The sequence below is a fragment of the Zalophus californianus genome, chromosome 12 (assembly GCF_009762305.2).
Source record: "Zalophus californianus isolate mZalCal1 chromosome 12, mZalCal1.pri.v2, whole genome shotgun sequence".
In the NCBI taxonomy this organism is placed as follows: Eukaryota; Metazoa; Chordata; class Mammalia; order Carnivora; family Otariidae; genus Zalophus; species Zalophus californianus.
The window spans coordinates 88,516,686-88,537,883 of record NC_045606.1 but is presented as its reverse complement, the minus strand read 5'-3'; the positions used below and the strand labels follow the sequence as shown (position 1 = coordinate 88,537,883).

The window sequence follows — 21,198 nt, the reverse complement described above, 5'->3', positions numbered from 1 at the left end:
TGTTTAATATAAATATTAAAATCTATTTAAATATTGAAATACATTTCATAGTGCTGTGCTGAAAAGAATCCACACGTAAATGAACCCGTGCAGTTCAAACCCATGTTGCGTCAGGGTCAACTGTGGAGCCATTGTTTATAAGACATGCCTTTCTCTATGCATCCTACTTGTAGTTGGTCTAAGTCTAGTGTTGTGGATGTTTGAGGCTCAAGGTATCTGTGGAGTAAATAAAACCACTCTGTGAATGAATGATTGCTCCTGTCCTTACCCACCCCCCGCCCCAGACATTTCCGCGTGCGTGCCTCACTGGCCTCTCTTTTTACTAAACCTTGTAGCATTTATTAATCACATACAACCCAGTGGCATTTCTTCTGTTGCTTGTCCAGACTGTCGTCGTCGAATATTTCCTGTATTCACATTGTCTCACCGTCTTGACTTTAAACTCCTTGAGAACGGGAGACAAAGTTGAAGTTGTTTGTTCTCCTTGCATCCTGTACACCTTCAGTAAATAGTTGCTTTAACTTTGATCTTGGCCATCTTTACACATACATTTTATAATTTTTGTTGTTGCTGTTGTTGCTAAAAACCAGATTTGTCAACCTGCTTCGTGTGCTGTGACCAACGTGTGATGGACTGGGTGTTAGGTAATCAGCAAGCTGGCCGAATTTTAGACATAATTTCTTCTCTGTGCTGTGCTGGTCCAGGGAAACTGAAAGTATACTGATACTTCTTACTCAATGGCATATGAGAATGTGGTATCTGGCACCTTGAAGGTATTTTAAATTTTATGTCTTTGAGTTCTATACTGAAAAATAAAACTACTACAAACAACTTGACCTGCTTTCCTGCCCTCAAATTATTTAGACCCCAAAATAGTATTTTGTTGTACATATCTGAAAATTATAAATTAAAATTAGTTTTTTTTAAAGATTTTATTTATTTATTTGAGAGAGCGAGAATGAGAGAGAGAGAGAGACCACATGAGAGGGGGGAGGGTTGGAGGGAGAAGCAGACTCCCCGCTGAGCGGGGAGCCCGATGCGGGACTTGATCCCGGGACTCCAGGATCACGACCCAAGCCGAAGGTGGTCGCCCAACCGACTGAGCCACCCAGGCGCCCTAAAATTAGTTTTTTTAACATTATAAAACATTTGAACGTTATTGGCAGTCCTTTAAAAATATACAGTTCTTCCCAGATGTATTATACTACAACTAATTAAATGCTTTAAAAATCAAATAGTATCTAATTTCTAATTGAAAATACGTTCAGTAACTTGATTTTCATTGTGCTTTGCTTGTGGAAAGTTTAAGGTGCTTTCCCATATCTTATTTGTCTTTGCAATATTTTGGTGGTGAGAAGACTTATCATTTAGATCAACTATATAGTCCCTCTGTGAAGATGCTGGGTGTTATCCCTACATTCCCAAGGAGGAGACTGTTTGTACAGAGCCAGTTTCTGGCAAGTGAGGAGTCCTCTGCCTTGGCTTTTTGGAAAGTTTACTGTCTATTTAGTATTGAGTACTGATAAAAAATTGTTATTAGGCATTTATCAAGTAATAAATGGGCTTCAGATTGCTTTCTCTTCTCTCATTTTATCCCTACAAGAGAGTAAGGCAGATGTTATTCCTACTTATGAAATAGGGCCCTGGGATATTAAGAGACTTACTTAGATGCCTTAGGTTGTATTAATTACCAGTATAGAGCTGACTATACAGGCCACCTGCAATTTTCAGCCCAATATTTTCTCCATTAGACCTACTGATTTGTACATTCTCAGTGGCACCCCAGTGTGAAGTCCTGTATCAAGAAAGGGAAATGAAGTTGCATCGAGTTGAGTCCAGTGATCAAAGTTCTGGTACGATCTTAAAGGGAAATATGTATTCAAGTGGGATTTTTCAGAGCCCTAGATACAAAGGAACCGACTTCCTTTGTGTCAGTGGTTCTCAACCAGGGACCATTTTTGGCTCCCCCAGGAATCACTTGGCAATGTCTGGAGACATTTCTGGTTGTCAGAACTGGGGTGTGTGAGCTCCTGGCATCTAATGGGTGGAGGCCAGAGATGCTACTAAACATCCTATAATGCATAGAACAGCTCCTCCCCGGCAACAAAGAATTATGTAGTCCAAAATATCAGTAGTATAGAATAACCCCTGCTAATAACCCCTGCTGTTGTGTATTGCAAGGAATGGATTACCAGAAGCCCTTGTTACCAGAACAAATTTGAGTCAGAGGCAATGGGGGGATGGGGAGGTAAAGAAGGTGAGTTCAAGTGTGGCTGGACTAAGAGAGCTATTTTGATGAAGGGAGGCATTAGTTAATTTCCTTTCATTTGCCCTTTCTTTGTGCCAACACTTGGCATAGCAACAGTGGAGAAAGCTGAAGAAAATTGCTCTTCTTGTTCGAAGCTCCTTGGAATTAGTGGTCCCATTCCAGGAGCTAAAGATGTCAGTCCACGTCCCTGTGACACTTGCAGCTTCACTGTAAATCAGTCATGCATGCTCTCAGGGTCCCAAGATGTCTAGGTACGTGACTTTGTTTTTTTGACAAGATAGTAAGAATTATAAACTAGCTAATTTATTTCTCAAGCTATCTTATAATCATAGTTCACGTGGGATGATCTGAGTTTTTCACTGTTTCTGTATCATGTGCCATATGTGAGTTTCTTTGGTCAACGTAGAGTTGACCCTTAAACAGCTTGGGGTTAGGGGCACCAAACCCCTGTGCAGGCAAAAATCCACGTATAACTTTTGACTCCCCAAAACCTTAACTACTAATAGCCTTCTGTTGGCTGGATTGCCTTACCCGATAACATAAATAGTTAATTAACACATATTTTGTATGTTATGTATGTTACAGTAAATTAAGCTAGAGAAAAGAAAATATTACTAAGGAAATCATAAGGAAGAGAAAATACATTTACAGGACTGTACTGTATTTATCGAAAAAAAATGTGCCTGTAAATTGACCCATGCAGCTTAAATCTGTGTTATTCAAGGGTCAGGTGTACTCTTGCTTGATTTCATTAGTCTAAAATCAGAGAAACATCTTTTAAAAAACTTTGTTTTTTAGAGCATTTTAAGTTTACAGCAAAACCGAGTGGAAAGTGCAGAGTTCCTGTATATCCCCTACCCATGCACAAATGTCTTTTGACTTTATTGCAATACTAATTTTCAAATAAACTTTATATAAATGCAAGTATTATTCTTTTAATGCGAAATTAGGTGTTCCTTAGTTCCAGTACTCATTAAACGTAAAGCAAAATTTTGTAAGGAGAAAATTGGTATTATTGAGTTATGGGGTATTTTCTTTTTCTCGATTTGGTGGAAAAGAGGGGCTCAAATCATCTGCATAGGCTTCTTACTGACTTCAGCTACTTAGTTCAAGAGCTTTATCTTCCTCAGAATGTCCCCATGTAGTTATACATCATCTTTTTATATCAGGGGGATTTTTTTCCTTCCTGGGAAGCTTTCCTTGTTTAGAGTTCAGTTTCTGGTTGATTGAAAACCATTTTAACTTATATGGTCTGACAGTTTGACCGTTTATTTATTTATTTATTTATATTTTTTGATTTTTTAAAAAAAGATTTTATTTATTTATTTGACAGAGACACAGCAGGAGAGGGAACACAAGCCAGGGGGAGAGGGAGAGGGAGAAGCAGGCTTCCTGCTGAGCAGGGAGCCCGATGCGGGGCTCGATCCCAGGACCCTGGGATCATGACCTGAGCCAAAGGCAGACGCTTAACGACTGAGCCACCCAGGCGCCCCAGTTTACCACTTTAAAAGTTCGAATGTGGCATAGCCACCAAATCTTCCTGTAATGGAGGGTATTTTAGAACTTTGTTAGTGTGATCTTGTTAGTACCTCATGCAGTTGGAGCCAGAGTGAAGATGATGATTGCATTGTTGATTAGAACCCCCCCCCAACCCCTGAATTGACTGCGGAGTCCAGTTTGTTCCTTCAGCCAAAATATTTGTCTATCCTGCTAATCATGGCCAATAGATACACTATAATATTGCTGTGTTTCTTTTTTGCCTCCTTTTAGTCATGGGTCTTATAGGCCCCTGGGTTTTCCCTTAAGTATTTGACCCATTAAAAAGTCAGTTAATAGTCTGTACCATGTAGATCAAGAGAGAGAGCTTGGTGTTATTAAAAGAAACAACTCAGATAAGGTCTGGGTTCAAGTTCTTACTATACCAGTTATGTGACCTTGAGCAAATTATTCTGGAGTGTATTTCTTTATCTGTTAAATGGAGATGATTCTCCCTGCTCTGCCTACACCACAGCATGAGGGTCAAATGAAATAATAATTGACTATGAGAGAGCCTTGTAAATTGTACAATTTAGTGTGGATGTAAAGTAGGATGCAGACAGAAGGATGAGTCTTAGGAAACTGCATTGATTGTGAAAGGAAAGAAGGTTTGAGGAATTTATTTTCCCTTATCTTGACTTGTCTGTATGGCGTAGATGGCCTCTTCATCATCTTAGTAATTCAGGGATGACTTTTGTTGGGTTTGGTTGTAGTTTTTTTTTTTTTTTTCCTTTTTATAAATAAGGTCAGTAGGGTTAAATGCTTCACTTGCTGAAACATGATACCATTTGGCATAGAATAGTAATTGGTGCAAAGCAAAATTATAAAAAGAAAATTCTGAATTCACCAAATAGCATACACTGCCTGATAGAATATCGTCATCATCATCATTGGTGATTGCTAATCAATTCTCTATGCTCTTCTCAAAAAGCTTGGTTGATAGTCTGACCTACATTCCTGTTTCCAATAAAACAATTACTCTGGTAGCTATGCTTCACTCACTCTTTCCCCTCCAGCCAGTTAAAGCATGTGGATTCTGGATGGTAGTAGATCAAGTTAGTTCAGTCACAATTTATAAAAAGCCTTTTTACATTGATAGTGTCTTGTCATATATGACATTATTCATAAATAGAACCAGAGAACTGACTGTAGGACTCCAGGACTTGAGTTTTAAATGGTTGGTGGATCTGTTGGAATAGAGTAGGTAGACTGTGCTGGAAATTATCCCATCTGAAAGGTAGCTTCGCCCCTGCCTACTCAGCCTTTATGACTAACGGAAAAATACTCTCTTCAAATTCAAAAGCCTATTCATTCCTGCCTTTCTCCTCTGAAATGCATTACCAGTTTTATCATAAGGAAGAACTTAATTCTTTTTCCTTTTCTATTAGCTTATGTTTATTCTTCATAAAATGACTTTTCTTCCATTTAACAGGCTCAGAAATGAGCTCCTGTATTGAACTTTGCAGGCTTCATAGAGTAAATCAGCTCAGCTGGCTAAATGCCTCACTGACTGAAACTTCATAATGTAGCTGGAACTCAGTTGTGCTCTGGAGCATGGAGTCTTTAAACTGGATTATTGATTTACAAGCGCAAGATGGTGAAATGTCTATAAGAAGGACGAGGCGCTCCCTCTCCTGATCCTTGAGCAAGTCTTTCCTCGCTGATTTCAGGGGCTCTGAGCTCATGAGCAAAATCCTAACCACGTTTATCTTGCTTAGGACAGCCCATCTTAAATGCTCAGTAAAGAAAGAATAATTCTTCTCCCGCTTAACCACTAAAGAACAACATATGTTTCTAACGTCAGCTTTTTATTTTTTTTTTATCTTTCATTTTTTTGTTGGTAAATCTCCCAGACAACAGCAGTTCTGTAGAGAGTTTAAATATGAAGGAATGGCAGGACGGGCTAAGGGCACTTCTACCCAACATTAACATCAACTTTGGTGGACTGCCCAATTCTTCCTCCCCCTCCAACGCCAACCACAGTGCACCAACGTCCAACCCTGCCACCACCGACAGCCTGAGTTGGGACAGCCCTGGCAGCTGGACAGACCCAGCCATCATCACAGGTAACTTTCTCCCTCCTTCAGCCCCACTGACTGCCATCCGTTTGGTTTTTAGCACCGATGAGATAAAAAAACAGAGGTCTCTTCAACATAAGCTTCTTTTCGCAAAGCCGCAAGCGTGGGGTGGCCGGTTTCGCTGTCGGGGTCGTGCAGTCCCCAGGGACTCTGTCGGCCTCGTTGTATGAGGTACTTGATGCCTAGGTTGGTTCGTTGGGTATAAGGAGGTGCTCACAGCATGTGTGTATTTTTCAGGTCTCAAAGCACAAAAGTATCTGACTTACCCTTTTAAAGGAACATACTCCACTTTTTAAAATAAAGCTCTCTATTATAAGGCTGTCTTGTGTACGTATCCCCGTCAGAGAAGGAGAAGCGCCACTGGGAAATGATGGCGTCCAACTGTGGGGACTCGGTTTTGCAGTTCTGCCTCTGTGACAGTGGGGGACAGTGTCTATGTAGTGGAAGAGGAGGCACGGGTTTCTGTCACGATGAATCGTCCTTGGGGGTGGAGGAGCCAAAAGAACATAAGGTTAAAAAGGTCTTCTTTGGAAGGAGTTGAAGACTGTCATTTTTCTGTTTCTTTTTGGGTAAACTAATCATACCTGAAACATTCTCTGTTTGCTGGCTTTCTGGTTCTTTCTGCCCAAACTCACCATTTTCCCTCTTGTTTTCTTTTCTCTCCTCAGGTATTCCAGCAACTTCAGGAAACAGTTTAGACTCTCTTCAAGACGACAATCCTCCACACTGGCTAAAATCTCTTCAGGCCCTCACAGAGATGGACGGCCCCAGTGCGGCTCCGTCACAGACCCACCACAGCGCCCCCTTCAGCACACAGATCCCCCTGCACAGAGCCAGTTGGAATCCCTACCCTCCTCCTTCAAATCCTTCCAGCTTCCACTCCCCACCCCCAGGCTTTCAGACAGCCTTCAGACCCCCCAGCAAAACTCCCACAGATTTACTACAGAGTTCCACACTGGACCGCCATTAGGGAAAGAGGAGAAACCATTAGAAAATGCAGGATTTGTCCCACCCTGTTTTCTCCCTCTCAGCCCACCCACTGCTCCCTGCTCATCTCTTACGTTCTGAAGAATCCAGTTCCTGATCAATTTTTTTTCTCCCCATCCCCAGATGCAATGCGATCACAGGGTCATGGCCATCTTTGGTTTTTTTTTTTTAATTGTAAAAGTTTCTGTTGATCCAGCATTTGAGTGACACTGTTGAATGTTTCCTAAAAATGCCTTTTTTAAGGAGGAAAAAAAAAAAAGAAATCAAAGGGCAGTCTCAATACTTAGAAAATTACTGTCTGTCTGTTGCGCATAATAATGACATAATCTGCTTAGCAGAAAATGACGATTAATCTTTAGGAAAGGTCAAGTAAATGCATTATCAACTGCAAAAGTTTGAAAACCAGGTTAATTGAAATGAGATTGCTAAGTGCATGGGGGAAAGAAGTGGTCCTGGCATCCATCTTGTATTCAGCTTATGACTATTGCAGGGAAAAATGCTTTTAATTTAATTTAATTTTTAATTCTTTCGGCAAGTTGATGGAGAGGACTTGTGTCGTTAAGCAAAAGAATTTATTGGAAGTTGGTAGAAAGACAAATTGATTTGTAGTAGTAACTGGCCTATTGCTAAAGAGTTTATAAGGAGGGGAGAAGTGATTTTTTTTTAAAGGGAGAAAAAAATTTTTGGGTTTAGATTTAAAGTAAATTCAAATGTTTTAAAGAAAAAAGTATTCACAGACTACCTATGCATAATATAAAAGCTGAAATATACTACAGTCTTTCTCCTCTGTCAGAATCTTTTTTTTCTTTTACCTTAAATTCGCCTGACTAGGGCACTCTGAGATAGCACTGCTCTGGGGCCATCTGATCACCATCAGGAGCAAATCTCTGACCTCCTTGCCTGCCGCTTTTACTTAACCCTGTAGTTTCTGGACGTTTGTGCAGTATTGAAAAGACAGGAGAAAAGAAAACAGAAACCTGGTTATAACCTGACGCTAAAACTAAAAACAAGGAAATGTACCTCTTTCTTCAGAATTAAAACTAAAATCTTAAATAAAACAGAAAACTTGATGATGACCCTTGGGTGGTTCTTGGTTTTGTTTTCCATTTTGTTGTATTGTGACCGCAGTCATCAGATGTTTCTGTTGATTTTACGTGTTCAACACTAGGAAAAATACTACAGAGGAAGAAGTGAGAAAGAGAATTCATCTAATTGTCAGTCTTGGCCATCTTTGAAGATCAGCGCACCTTGTCCTCAAGAGTTGCTCTTCCTGCAGGTTTTGGCAGAAGATACCTCCCTGTGCTATTGTATTATGCAGACCCAACCTTCCCAGCTGAGAAGCCTCATGTGCCAGGAAGGAGCAGATGAGCTGTTGGTGTGCTGAGATGGTGGTTGGCTTGGGAGGCCTAGGGGCACTAGCCAGTGTGGCGTGCACGTAGCCGTGCCATGTGTGAGTGCCGTGCTGGGAAAGAGATTGGGAGACCATAACGTCTCTGATGGAGACATCCCACAGACGGATCTTCGATGGCCAATCCATTCTAGGGAGTACCTCACAGTGGGAAGATGGTCACCCCACTGACCAGAAGAGGGTGGGGGACAGAGCGAAGTGTTCCCTACCAGATTCCTAAGATCTGTATGGTTTGCATTTCCTGGCTTGGATTACATTCACAAGTCCAAAGCTGGAGTTTGCACGTTTTCAGCCACATCCAGTAATGGAATCGTTGTTGAATGAATGAAGTAGATCTTCTAAATCGTGCATTCTGCGCTTTCAGGTTGATTTCTTTTTCTTACCTATACTTTGTACTTCAATTTGCTACAAAAAACAAAATGCACAAAGAACAGTTTCAACACGGTTTTTGAAAAACAGGATAGTCTCAGATGTCACCACGAATAGATGTTACCACATGAATAGTAAATTGGTTTTTTTTATTTGTTTGTTTTTTAATCAAAATGTTACTGTGATAGAGGACTGACTAAAAACTGCAGACTCTCTTTGTCCTGTGAACTTGGCTTCGGTCTCCCGAATTTTCACATTGCACTACAAAGGGATGGGTCAACACACAGATAACATTCAGGTAGCAGTGAATTGTAATCAAGGCTTTTGGGGGCGGGGGCTTGGATATTCCTGAGATACGGATATATCAATAAAAATGTTGCTTTTTTCTGTAAAAGAAGGGAAATTCGACTTTGCCATCTGTGCTGTGATTGTTCAGTGAATCATGCATAAGACTATAAAACAAATATTTAAAGAAATAATAAAAATAAACACCTATGTGCCTACCACCCACGTTAAACGTGGAACCTGCACCATCTTGAGGACTCCCTCCCTGCCCGTCTCCACTTACACTCCCTTTTCTCTTTTCACCATCTACAAATAACCATTATCTCCATTTCCATGTTAACCTTTCTTTTCTTTAGAGTCTTGCCACTTAACGTATGTCTCCCTGAATAATACATTGTTTGGATTGTAAAAGCTGAGCTGTAAACCAAAACCTAGCTGTGTGAGGAAAGGGCAGTACTGTCACTGTTAGATCAAGGCTTTCAGAAGATCAACAAAACCTTCTCTGGGTCATAGTTGGCTTTAGCTTCCCTGATAATTTATATGCCGAAGTGAATCCTGGAAATCAGAGTCCACCATAGTCGGGGCACATGGCGGGGCTGGTATGTGAGTCCAGTCCTGGGTGTCGGGCAGAAAAAACACAGTCTGAACAAACAGTCTTCTGTTTTCTGTGTCTCAGCTCACCCTTGCTTCCCTCCAGTTCTCTGGAGTGCCAAAGCATCACCTGTGTGTTTGGGGTGTTGAACGTAGGCTGATCTATTCACCCTCCGGGGCATGGTGGAGAGAACAGAAATGCTACTAGGTTTGGTCAACATCAGATAAGTACCAGAAAGAACCTGGACCAAACTGACAGGCAGCCTTGACATAAGAGCGGTGGGAATCATAGTATCGACAGCACTGGGGATGTGTCTCCAGGGTCACCAGACTGCAATCTGGTGCACAGCTGCCATTCCTGCTCCTTCTTGTGCCTCACCCCTTTCTTGGGCCTTCCCCCACCCCCGCCATCTTCCTATATGTTCCATCCTACTCATTTTTTTTTTTTTTTTTTTTTGTGGGAGTGATATCCTCCACTAACTTCTTGAGAATGACGTGTGGGAGATAAATATTTTAGTAATTTGCATATCTGGAAATACTCTCAGTTGATAGTTTAGTGGATACAGGATTCTAAATTACAGATATTTTTCCCTTTAGAACTTTATAGGCATTAGTCTACTGTCATCTTGCTTCCAGTATTGCTGTGAAAAAAGCCCAAAGCCATTCTGATCCTTTATGTGTAATCTTTTCTTTCCTCCCTCTCTGGAAACTTACAAAAATTGTCTTCCATGTTCTGGAATTTCACAATGGTGTTCCTTGGTATGGCTCAATTTTAATTCATTGTGCTGCACACAATGGGCACACAGATTTTTAAGATCTAGTAACTCATGTCCTTCAGTTCTGGGAAATTTTCTTACTTCACTAATGCATTTCTTGCTATTATTTTCCCTGTCTAGAAATCCTGTTACTCAAATATCGGACCTTCTGGACTTTCCTTCTGCTTTTCTTTTTTTCCAATTTTCCATCTCTGTCTTTTGCTCTTCTTTCTAGGAAGATTTATTACAATGTTATTCTTTATATTTGTAGTTTTGTATTTGTAGAGTTGGTTTTATCTATTTGCTTTGATCTCCATCTTCTCAGATTATCTGCTCATAAATAAGACTATAAAAAGCTGATAGGAAGTTTTGGAAGCATGAAGCTTGCCAACTTTGGAAGATCTGGCTGGGCTATGTGTTGGAGAACCCCTACCATCTTTCGGCCTTTTCTCCTGGGCTGGTCAGTTCCATGAAGAGTCATACGAAGGCTGGCCTAGAGGGTAAGGGTCTGACTGCCAGAGCTATTTTGGTAGTCTCTGTATTCATTACGCATCTATTCCCTTAATCCCTGTTTTGAGTTCTTTCCTTTCCAGGGGTTAAGTCTCCAGATATCTGCCCATTTAGGAGACAAGTGGTTGCACCATGGTGTCGAGTTGGGAAAGGAATCTAGGGAGCTAACTTCTTACAACAGCTTTCTCAGTCATCTTTGTTTATAACCCCACTCTGCACACTTTACCCTTGGTTCTAGGGGCACCTGGCACTGTCTGTTTCCGTATTCTTGAAGATTCTATGGTGTAAATTGCGTTGGGTCTCAGTTTCCCGAATCTTAGCTTGTGGCTTCTCAGGTCACCTGAGTTCACTCAACCAATCTATTTTGTAGGTTGCCAGTTTTGTTCTGCTGTCTCTTCTTACATCCTCCCTGTTTTTTTCTTTATTCTAATTTCAGTAGATCTTTAGGGAGAAATGAAATTAAATATGTAGGTTTAATCTGCTATCTTGGTCCAGATTTTGCTCTGATTTTATAAGTTAAGAGACATAATTTGTCAGGCAATAGGGTAGGGGGAGCTTCTTGCTATTGGCCAATGAGCACTAGCCGCCATATTGTATATTCCTTGGTTTGAATGGCACCTGCCCACATTTGTTTATCTTGAAGTAGTTTCTCTGAAGAAGTTTTTAACATCCTCTTTTCCAAGGAAGCTCTTTTGACTTACAATCAGTAGTTTGCATTCCAAAAGCTTGTCACACAGGGGATTAAATGGTTAAAATATTACTCTGGATGTTAAAAGGCAAGTTTTACTGTAGTTTTTTTGGGGGGGAGGGTGTTGCAAGTCATATGGATGTGGGTCATTTTCTAGGCTACATTGAATTAGAACGACTCTAGAAATTGCAGAGGAGGCAGGAATCCCCTATCCTTAACTGTATATGAATTGTAACTTGTGAATAGGTAATAACTGTCAACAGTGTCTCTCCACAAGGATTATGCCGCAATGGCCAATATAGAGCGGAATACAGATAGTGCTCTCGTGCTCTCCCACACGACTGCCTGAACTCCCAAGACATGGCGTACACTGCACATGTTATTTGAGTTTTCTAGCTAATTTTTACCAACATCATTTGATTTAAGGTCCTTATTATATTTAAGGTATGTACACTTTAAAAATTTAACTTACATACCTTAAACATAACCGTGAAACATATCCTGTCAGATGGAGTTATTTCTGCCCAAGTGGTCTATCCAAGTGAAAAATGACTCAGGTCATTAGCATGAATTCTTTAAAAAACCAAATACTCATTTTGTTGCAAAAAGCAGTACTCCTTTGTGCTTAACACATTGCTAGTTTAGTCCAGATATAGCCTTCAGACACTCAGGCAGTTTCCTACCAGAAAGACCTGCCTTCAAAAATACATTTCTAAAATTATTTTTGAACAAATCAATTTAAAGAAATGAGTATCTAATTAGAAAAATCCCTTTAAAGGGTAAAATCATTATGTTATTAGGTATAGCCCAAATAGGTTGGGAAAGAACATTAACATTGGCCCAAATATTTAGGGCACATCTGATAAGAAAGAATTGGCCATCTAAGGAATGTATTTCACATTTGATCCATCCCTGAGGGAAACTGGATGTAGCAGGCAGATGTTTGTAAGTGTAGTCACAGCACCTCCTTCCACAGCACCCCTTTATAATTGAAGGAAGTAGGTGTACAAGAGCAATAGAAATTATTCGGCCAAATAGAATTTGTGTGTGGGGGGGCTGGCTGATTTAAAAATCCCGGGGCTTATAAATAAGCATTTCAAGAGAAATAATGATCTGCAGCTTTCTTATTTTCACCTTTACTCTTCGCAAAACTAAAATGCTGTTATTAAAATGCCATGCATATTACATATAGTCTGGAAGATTTTTTTTTTTATTTTGTTCCAGTAGCATGCATTCCTCGGCTTTTATCAGTCTCCATAATATGCAAAAATAGATGAATAAGCCCAAAGTTGGGTTTTTGTCCCGGGTCACAGATTTAATAGCAGAGCTAGAACTAATTGTCACCCATCCTCAACCACATTTATCTATGACGTCGGTCATACTCCCTTTTTGTTCCAAAGCTGCAAGTGCTTTGTGAAATTTCTTGTTTATAGAATGCCTATGATAAGGGTGGAATGAGCTGTTTCTCCTTTATTTTTACTAAGTGGTGGGGGAAGAAAAGGGTTTGAAGAGATACTCTTTGTCCCAAATCATAGAGTGTGTGTCAAAGGTTGGTTGGGAAATAGGACCCTTGTGGACTTCGTGACTATTTTGTGCTTATATTGCATTTTGTTCACATTAAATTAGTCCATCAAGTTAGCCAGTATCTTCTGGATTTTGTACAGATAAGGAACAAAGACAAGGTAACTGTCTTCAAATATCTGAAGGACGGTTATGTAGGAGAGGGCATAGGAAGAAGACACAACTGAAACTAAAACATGAAAAAGAGATTGGATTTAATTTAGTCTAACATTTTTTTCAAACATCTACCATGGGCCAGGCATAATGCCAGATTCTTCAGGCAGTACAAAGATAAGATGATCCTCATTCTCATAATCTGAAAAAGTGGGGCAAGTCAACTCTAAAATACAACTGAATGTGAATGTCAGAAGTACAAAATGTCAAAGTAGCTCAAAGAATTGAGAGCTTTAGATAAGCTGAGACTTGGGGGTGGAGAGTACAGTCTGAGCGAAGAAAGACTTTGGGACTAGATTGCATAGGATATGTTTGGGGATTGCATCTCAGTTCGGAAGAAACCTGGCGTTTGTGTAGGGGACTTGTGAGAGAGAAAGTCTGAGGGTGGATTGGCCCCTGCTTTTGTTGGAAATGAGCCACTGACAATTTCTATTTCAGGGGAGAGACATGATAGGCTTGTGCTTTATGAATATACAGCCCTAGATAGAAATGGGGAAGATGGGAGAGACCCTGGAGGGGTTTCTTTGAGTTAATGAAAGAACCCAAAGAACCTAGGGTTTGGCCTCAGAGGGACTATTGATGACTCCCTGAAATTGCCTGCAAAATATAGTATGTGCATATGTGTTTTACCAAAACGTAAAAAAGAGGGTGACTGGGTGGCTCAGTTGGTTAAGCATCCAACTCTTGATTTCAGCTCCGGCCGTGAGATCCAGCCCCTCAGGCTCCTTGCTCAGCAGGGAGTCTGCTTCTCTCCCTCGCCTCCCCCTGCTTGCTCCTGCACACATGTGCACGCTTGCTCTCACACTCTCTCTCTACCGCAAACAAATCTTAAAAAAAAAAAAAAAACATTAAAAAGGTCCATGATACAATAAAAAGTCTGGCTAATAAACTAGAGAAATAGTCCAGGTAGAGGTTATTGGTTGATCAGGGGATTGTGAATGGAAAGAAGGGGAAAGAATTCAAGAGGGATTTCAGAATCTTGAATTTTTGCAAGTTATTCGATGCAGTTAAAGGATAAAAGAAAAATAATTTCAGAACTTTCTTGGGTTTCTCCTAGATCCTCCGCAAGACTTTTAAGCTCTTGGAGAGCAGGAACTCATCTGCTTGTTAACCCTTCTAGTCCCAGCTCTTAACCAAGGGACTGGCACATGGTAAAATTATATTTATATTTAATATAAATATTTACCTGGATGAAGGTGAAATAAGAGTATGGCTGTGGTTTTGAGCCATATAATTGCAATAAATCCTTGTATTGGGCTTAAAGGAAATGTGGACTCATGAAAAGGAACTCATTTAGAAGGAAGATGATTGTAAATGTATGGATTTGTTGAGTTTGAGGTTTTGGCAGGTCATCCAGAGGGAGGTGTCCAGGAAATACTTGGAAATTTGGGTGAGACTTCGGGGAGAGGCCAGAGGTAGAAATACAGTTTTGGAGTCATCTTCACAGGGGAGAGAATGAGACTGATAGAGTGGGGAAAAGAGAGATGAGTGGTCTGGCACGAAGGAAAACTGAGTGTGCGTTGTCAGTGCCGGACCATGTCCAAGGGGCATTCAGCCTCAGTGTTCCGTCAGGAAGCCAGGGGTGCCACATCCACTGGAAAGGCTGGGAGAGGAAAAGTCAGGAGGGGCTCTGCTGGCTTTCAGGACGTCTGGAAGGGCAGGAGTCAGAAAAGCCTTCACCGGAGAGCTCTCAGCTGCTTGCGGCACCCACTTGGTGATTTTCAGGAGGTCTCTGAGAAGCAGCTGCCCGAACCCCACATTTGCCAGTGGCTTCCTATTTGCGGCCACCTTTCGAAATACAGCTACTTCCCACCGACCTTTCACATGTTACCTCCGTGCCTCTCACCAGCAGGACCTAACCTGGGATCCCGATGGAAGGAATCAGAACTGTGAGAACGACAGAAGAGAGAGGAGCAGGGTTGGGGGCTGATGATGAGCGGTCAACTGCAGTTTAGAACTTCTAGAACGGGTTGTGTCCCCTCCCTGTCAAAACTCTCTAAAAGCTCCCCCACCCCCAGTATTTTCATAATGAAATTTAAGTTTTGCTGGTGTGGCACCCAGTGCCCTCTCCCCTAACAGACAGAATGATATTCTCTACTTCATGAGACTATGCACCTGTTCCTTACATATCTGTTCTCTCAACCTGGTATGCAACACAGAACGACTAGGTTGAGGATGCATATCCTCATCATGGCAACCTGCTCTTTGAAGCTTTCTCTCATACTCCTAGGCAAACTTAGGTGGTCCCACCTTCTTTAGTACCTTATAGATGCCTTCATGGATGAAGAGATGATTCTTTTTGTCTACGTATACCCAGGGCTTAGCATACTCCCTGACATTCAGTTTGAGTAAATGAGGGAGGAAAGGAAGGAAATTTTGGAGGCTGGGGTGCTATTACATTTTATTGGCAGGAGATCAGTAATCGTCAAGGGATTGGTTTTAATCCAGTTGGAGAACGTACTAATGCACGACTACCACTTGGGAGGCATGTAGCAGGAAGGGAAAAGTAGAGATAAAAAGAATGGTAAACAAGTAGCAAGGGCCTCGTTGAGGTTGGCAAATATCTGAAATGGACCCGATCAGAATAATTTAATGTTGCCCAGAAATGCTTATCAGTCTTAGAGTAAAAGAAAGGAAAGGAGGTGGTGCACATGACCTTACATAGAAATGGCAGAAAATCTGAGGTTGGGACATTGGGAGGGGAGGAGGGTATCAAAGTGCTCGCCACGAGGTTTGGGTCCATAGGAGGCCAACAGTAGGGGATGTTCTTAGAACATACTTCAGTCTCCCAGGACAGGGATTGGGGCCCAAGAAGCTGTGCACACAAACTCAACAGCCTGTAAGTGGGGACGGTGCCATGTGAAGGAATGGCTCACCAACCAAGGAGTTGGAGCCCTCCACGATCCCTAATCTTTCTTCCAAAACTCAGGATTTTATGATTCTCTGGGGATTACCGCAGAAGTTGGCAATAGCCAGAATTCAAAATGGTAGGTAAAACTTAACAGAATGTACACAGAATTCTTTTATAAAATTCACAATACCCAAATTTCCTACATTGACTTTCTTTCAGGGATATCTGTATTCTCTTGTTAATAATACCCACATCATTCTTTTTTTTTAAGATTTTACCTATTTATTAGAGAGAGTGAGCACGAGCGGGGTAGGGGCAAAGGTAGACAGAGAGAGAGAATCGGGATGTAGCCCGACACGAGGCCCCATCTCACTGACCCTGAGATCATGACTTGAGCTGAAACCAAGAGTTGGATGCTTAACCGACTGAACCACCTAGGCGCCCCTCTTTTTTTCTTTTAAACTCTAAACATGTATTGAACACAGAACGACTAGGCTGTGACATGCTGTAGGGATACAGCTGACAACAAAACAGACATGACTCTTTCTTAGAGCTCATATTTGGGTGACAGAGATCACCATTAGGCAAACAGTCCAGCAGTGAATATACGGTCATATCAAAAATGCAGAAGAGCATGTTTATAATCTTGGGATAAGGAAAACATTTGTAAGCAAAACTCAAAATACAAGACCCCAAAGGCAAAATATTGATCAGTTTACCAAACCAAAATTTTATAGACTTTTTAAAACAAAACACCATAAACAAAATCAGATCAACAACACACTGGGAGAAAAGACTTGTGAGCTATGTATTAAAAACTTTAAATAACCTCAAGATGCTCAGGCTCTCACTGAGAGGCCCCGATACAAAGCAGCAGAAGTGTTACTGCTTCCTCCATGGCCTTGGGAAGACCACAGCATCCAGGCTGGCCTGTTTCTTCATCGACGCATCGAGATCATCGTACACAGGTGGCTGTGAGGCTAAATGAAATATTGTAAATGACCGTGCTTTGAAGCTGAAGTGCCCTACACACGCAAAGAATGTCTGATTGCTGTAAAATGCTCTCTTCTCACGAAATCCTGCTGTCCCTGTTCAGGCTGGTGGCTGAAAATAGGGGCTTACTCTGTTAGCCGTCTGGACGTCTCCAGTGTCAGTCAAGGAGCCCCTGGACAGCCCCCACAGGCCACACTGCACTCTGGACGTCACTCCCCCTGGGAATGGCACCCACAGTTTCCCATCAGGAAGACCTGCAGTTCGAGTGGCTTCCAGGCTTGAATTCTGCTACCAGCCCTCTTGGGGGAGGCTTTGGGTCTGATTGCTTCAGGCTATCAAGATGACAACTTTGAGTAATTGCCCTTATTATGTTTGACACTTAAAGAGCTACTAATCGTAACCAGATGTTGTGATAACAACTGTTATCCCAGCTTCTCATTTCTGGAGAAGATGCTCCTACATGGCATGTGGCAGGGTATCTAAAGTGTATTTGGGAATCCTGTATCTCAGAGGTCTCATAGGGACCACCTAAGGTGTCCTTATCTATCATTTTAGCACAGTATAGATGGATGAATATTTTGTTTATTTGTTCCTTGAGCAAACATTCATTGAGTACCCACCAGTGAGAATACCAAGGATGAAAAGACGTGTTCCTGACCACCAAGGAAATCACATGCTGGAAGGAAAGACTGACATCAATATCTCTTTTTGATTGAAAAATATAAGACAAAATGAAACGTACATAAATCCTAGATATGCAAAGTGATGTAGTAACACAGTGGAGGGAAGGTTTAGTTCAGTAATGGAGGATCAGGGCCAACTTCCCAAGGGAAAGAAAATGGAAGCTGGGCTTCAAAGGATGAGTAGAGTTTGCTAAGTGAAACCTAGGGATTTGGGAGAGGGCACAGAGAAAGGAGAGGACATGGGATTCCAAGCAGGGAGGTGGCAGGTGCAGGACAGTGAGGAAGGCATGAAGGGCTTACCAGGTAGTGTGGTGTGATTAGAGGAAGAGCCAGAGGTAAAGCTGGAGAGGTAAGTTGTGGCCAGATTTCAAAAGGCCTTGACCATCAAGTTAAGGAGTGTACACTTTTCCTTGTAGTCAACCTGGAAGAGCAAGTCTTTTCATATCTTACAAAGACATCATATCTTACAAAGATATGTAGATTTTGCTCCACACACGGGTTGGATGAGAAGAAAAACTAGAGATAAGGAAACCAGTTAAAAAGCTACTGAGAATAAGCCAGACACAGAAGGACAACTACTATAAGATTCCAATTATATGAGGTTCCTAAAATAGTCAAATCCATGGAGAAAGAAACAATAGTGAGAGAAGAGCAAATTAGAAGTTTCTATTTAATGAGTCCAGAGTTTCAGTTTAGGAGTTTGGGATGACAGAAGAGCTCTGAGATGGATAGCACAACAATGAATGTTTAACACCACTGAACTGTACCCTCAGAAAGGGTTCAAACAGTAAATTTCATGTTATGTGTATTTTACCACAGTAAAAAAAACAAAGCTACTGCGGTCGTCCTGTAAGAAACTGTGCATGAGTCCGAATTGAGATAATGAGGATAAAGACGAAAAAAGTCATTCTTTTTTTCTCTTTTTTTCTCCTTCAATAAGTATAATTTTAATTTAAGAGACATTGCTGACAGATCATTGGCAGGACTTGTGTCTGGAGGAAGAGGTCAAATAAGAGAAGGAGACAGGTATGGCTGAGGTCTTTGGGACGACTGTGTACATGCTGGTTCTGGGGGAAGAGAATGTGGAGCTGGATTTGAGTGGGTTCTGCTGTGTGGTGAAAAAATATATGTATGTGCACACGCACACACACATGCTACAGGGGAGCTCAGGTAGGAAGGCACACCTGGAGATAACCACGTAGGGGGTTGTCAGCGTGTGGGTAGTAGTATGGAACCGAAATCATTCAGGAAGGAGGGGGAGAAAAAGAGCCATAAATGGGATCTTAAAGAACATCAGCTAGTGAGACCGAGAGGAAACAGAAAAGAACCAGAAAACAACAATAACAAACCCTGTTTCGTGGAAGCTAAGAGAGAAAAGAGTGTCACGGTCAATCCCAGTTGGAATGAAGACAAAGCAGTTTGGTAGATTTGGAAACTGGGAGGTCAGAGGGACCTTCTCTGGAGAGAAGGTAGCGGTGCGATCCTCGCGGGTGAGGAAGTGAGGAAGTGGAAATAGTCAGTGGAGACTACTTGGTTGGTTTGTTTTTTTTTTAAGATTGATTGATTTATTTTTGGAGGGGTTGGGGGAGGGGCAGGGAGAGAGAGCATCTCAAGCAGGCTCCACACCCAGTGCAGAGCCTGACCGGGGGGGGGGGGGGTCCTCCTCATGACCCTGAGATCATGAGCTGAGCCAAAATCAAGAGTCACACAGTTAAGCGACTGAGCCACCCAGGTGGCACTAATGTTTTGGGTTTTTTTTCGAAGATGAGATTCTTCATCTCCTTTGCAAAGAGCACTTGAAGCTTTATTATTAATCCTCATTCTGAATCTCTTTGTGTGTTTGCGCTTGTGCTTTCAATTAAAGCCCAAACCCACCTGTTTACCGTGGGTTGTCACTGTCTTCAGTGACACCTCCTGTCTCTGGGACACCCTCGGCGCCTCTTCCCCATCTAACTGTGAGGGTCTTTAACTGAAGACAGAAAAACACCAAATCAAAACCTTTTGTAATTACAAATGATACTGCAAAGATGATTCGGACTGCAGTGGGAGATGGGGTCTTATGGTGAATCTCTAGAGGATCAGTGTCTTCGGACGATCTCTCCAACAACGTACTGATTCGCTCGCTTTGTAGACTTGGAGACTTGGACGGTTTTCTTGACTCTCAAACAGGACTTACACTCATGTATCCAGCGGTCATGATATACACTGTTGACATGGGATCCACTGGGTGTTAGAAAACCTGGATCCCGCTTCTGTTGGCCTCTAACCACCTGTGTGACACTATTCTGGATTGGTTTGCTCATCTTTAAAATGAGGGCTTTGGATTATTAAGTGACTTTGAAAATTCTTCCCTGTTCCGATACATTCCCACTCAGTTACCATGGTGACTGTGGCACCCGTTTGCCAGATGAATGGCCAGCGCCAGGGTGCTGTGTATGACTGGGGAATACTGCAAAACTCTCGGTCCTTCCTGGGACTTGCTTTTTATGACTCACGGTCCCCAGGTATCACTCAGTCCCCTTGCCTGCTGAGCTCCAAGGCCTCATGGTTTATCTGGTTTCTGGCTTCCTTGGCCTAATCTACTCAGCCCTTCTCCTAGGCTGGCTTCTTAGGGCCCTGGTCTGGGTTGATGGCTTCCTTTAACGCCAGGAGCTGATCTAGAAACTCTGGGCTGGAGGAGACGGGGCCAAAGAGCTCTCAGGAAGTGAGCTGAGATTCTCCCGATGCCCCACATGGACAGTGGTGCCCCCATTCAGGTCACGCATGAGGACAGACAGGCTGAGGTGCAGGTGGATTCCTAGCACGAGCAGCTAAAAAGAGTAACAGTAGGACGGCACTCCGAAGCAGTGACAGTATCCGTAAGTTAATTAAGAAACCTGTCAGTCAGGATGAGGGAGCTGGCCCATTTCCCATTCAGATCAACACTGCCGCAGATGAGCCCAGCGCATGTTTTCTGGTGGGGCCGAGCTCAGTCTCAAGACCGAGAGACAGCTCCCTGGAGTAGGCCTCATGTCAGACGTTCAGAAAAATTCACTTCTCAGGGCACTCGGGTGGCTTAGTCGGTTAAGCGTCTGCCTTCGGCTCAGGTCATGATCTCGGGGTCCTGGGATCGAGTCCCGCATCGGGCTCCCTGCTCAGTGTGGAGTCTGCTTCTCCCTCTGCCTCTCCCCCTGGCTTGTGCACTTTCTCTCTCTCTCACCCACTCTCTCTCTCAAATAAATAAATAAAATCTTAAAAATAAAATTCCCTTCTCACTGGTGCAGATGCTCTCAGGTGAGAGGCCGCTTCAGTGGGGAGCTGTGTGGGGTGTCCATGCTGGCACCCAGTATCACAGCCCGTTTGTGTCATGCCTTGTACTTTGGATTTAGCCAGTCGAAGTGGTATGATGTTTCATTTTGAATCTGGTCCTTGTAGGTGTATACTGGTTGTTGTTCAGTTTAAGATGAACCAAGGGAGGGCAC

At 42.2% G+C, this 21,198-nt stretch overlaps 1 protein-coding gene across 4 annotated transcripts in view; it reads left to right on the top strand.

The window, feature by feature from the left end:
- Window positions 1–7,939, top strand: part of CNOT4 (CCR4-NOT transcription complex subunit 4) — a 145,285-nt gene extending 137,346 nt beyond the window's left edge. For 2 of the 4 annotated variants that reach the window (XM_027573218.2, XM_027573217.2), the window contains exons 11-12: window positions 5,659–5,871; window positions 6,552–7,939. In XM_027573218.2, the coding sequence (XP_027429019.1) occupies window positions 5,659–5,871; window positions 6,552–6,853 (515 nt within the window). In that variant the 3' untranslated portion in view covers window positions 6,854–7,939. The remainder of the gene's footprint in view (window positions 1–5,658; window positions 5,872–6,551) is intronic. The other 2 variants (XM_027573220.2, XM_027573219.2) reach the window with 1 other exon arrangement.
- The last annotated feature ends 13,259 nt before the right edge of the window (window positions 7,940–21,198 follow it).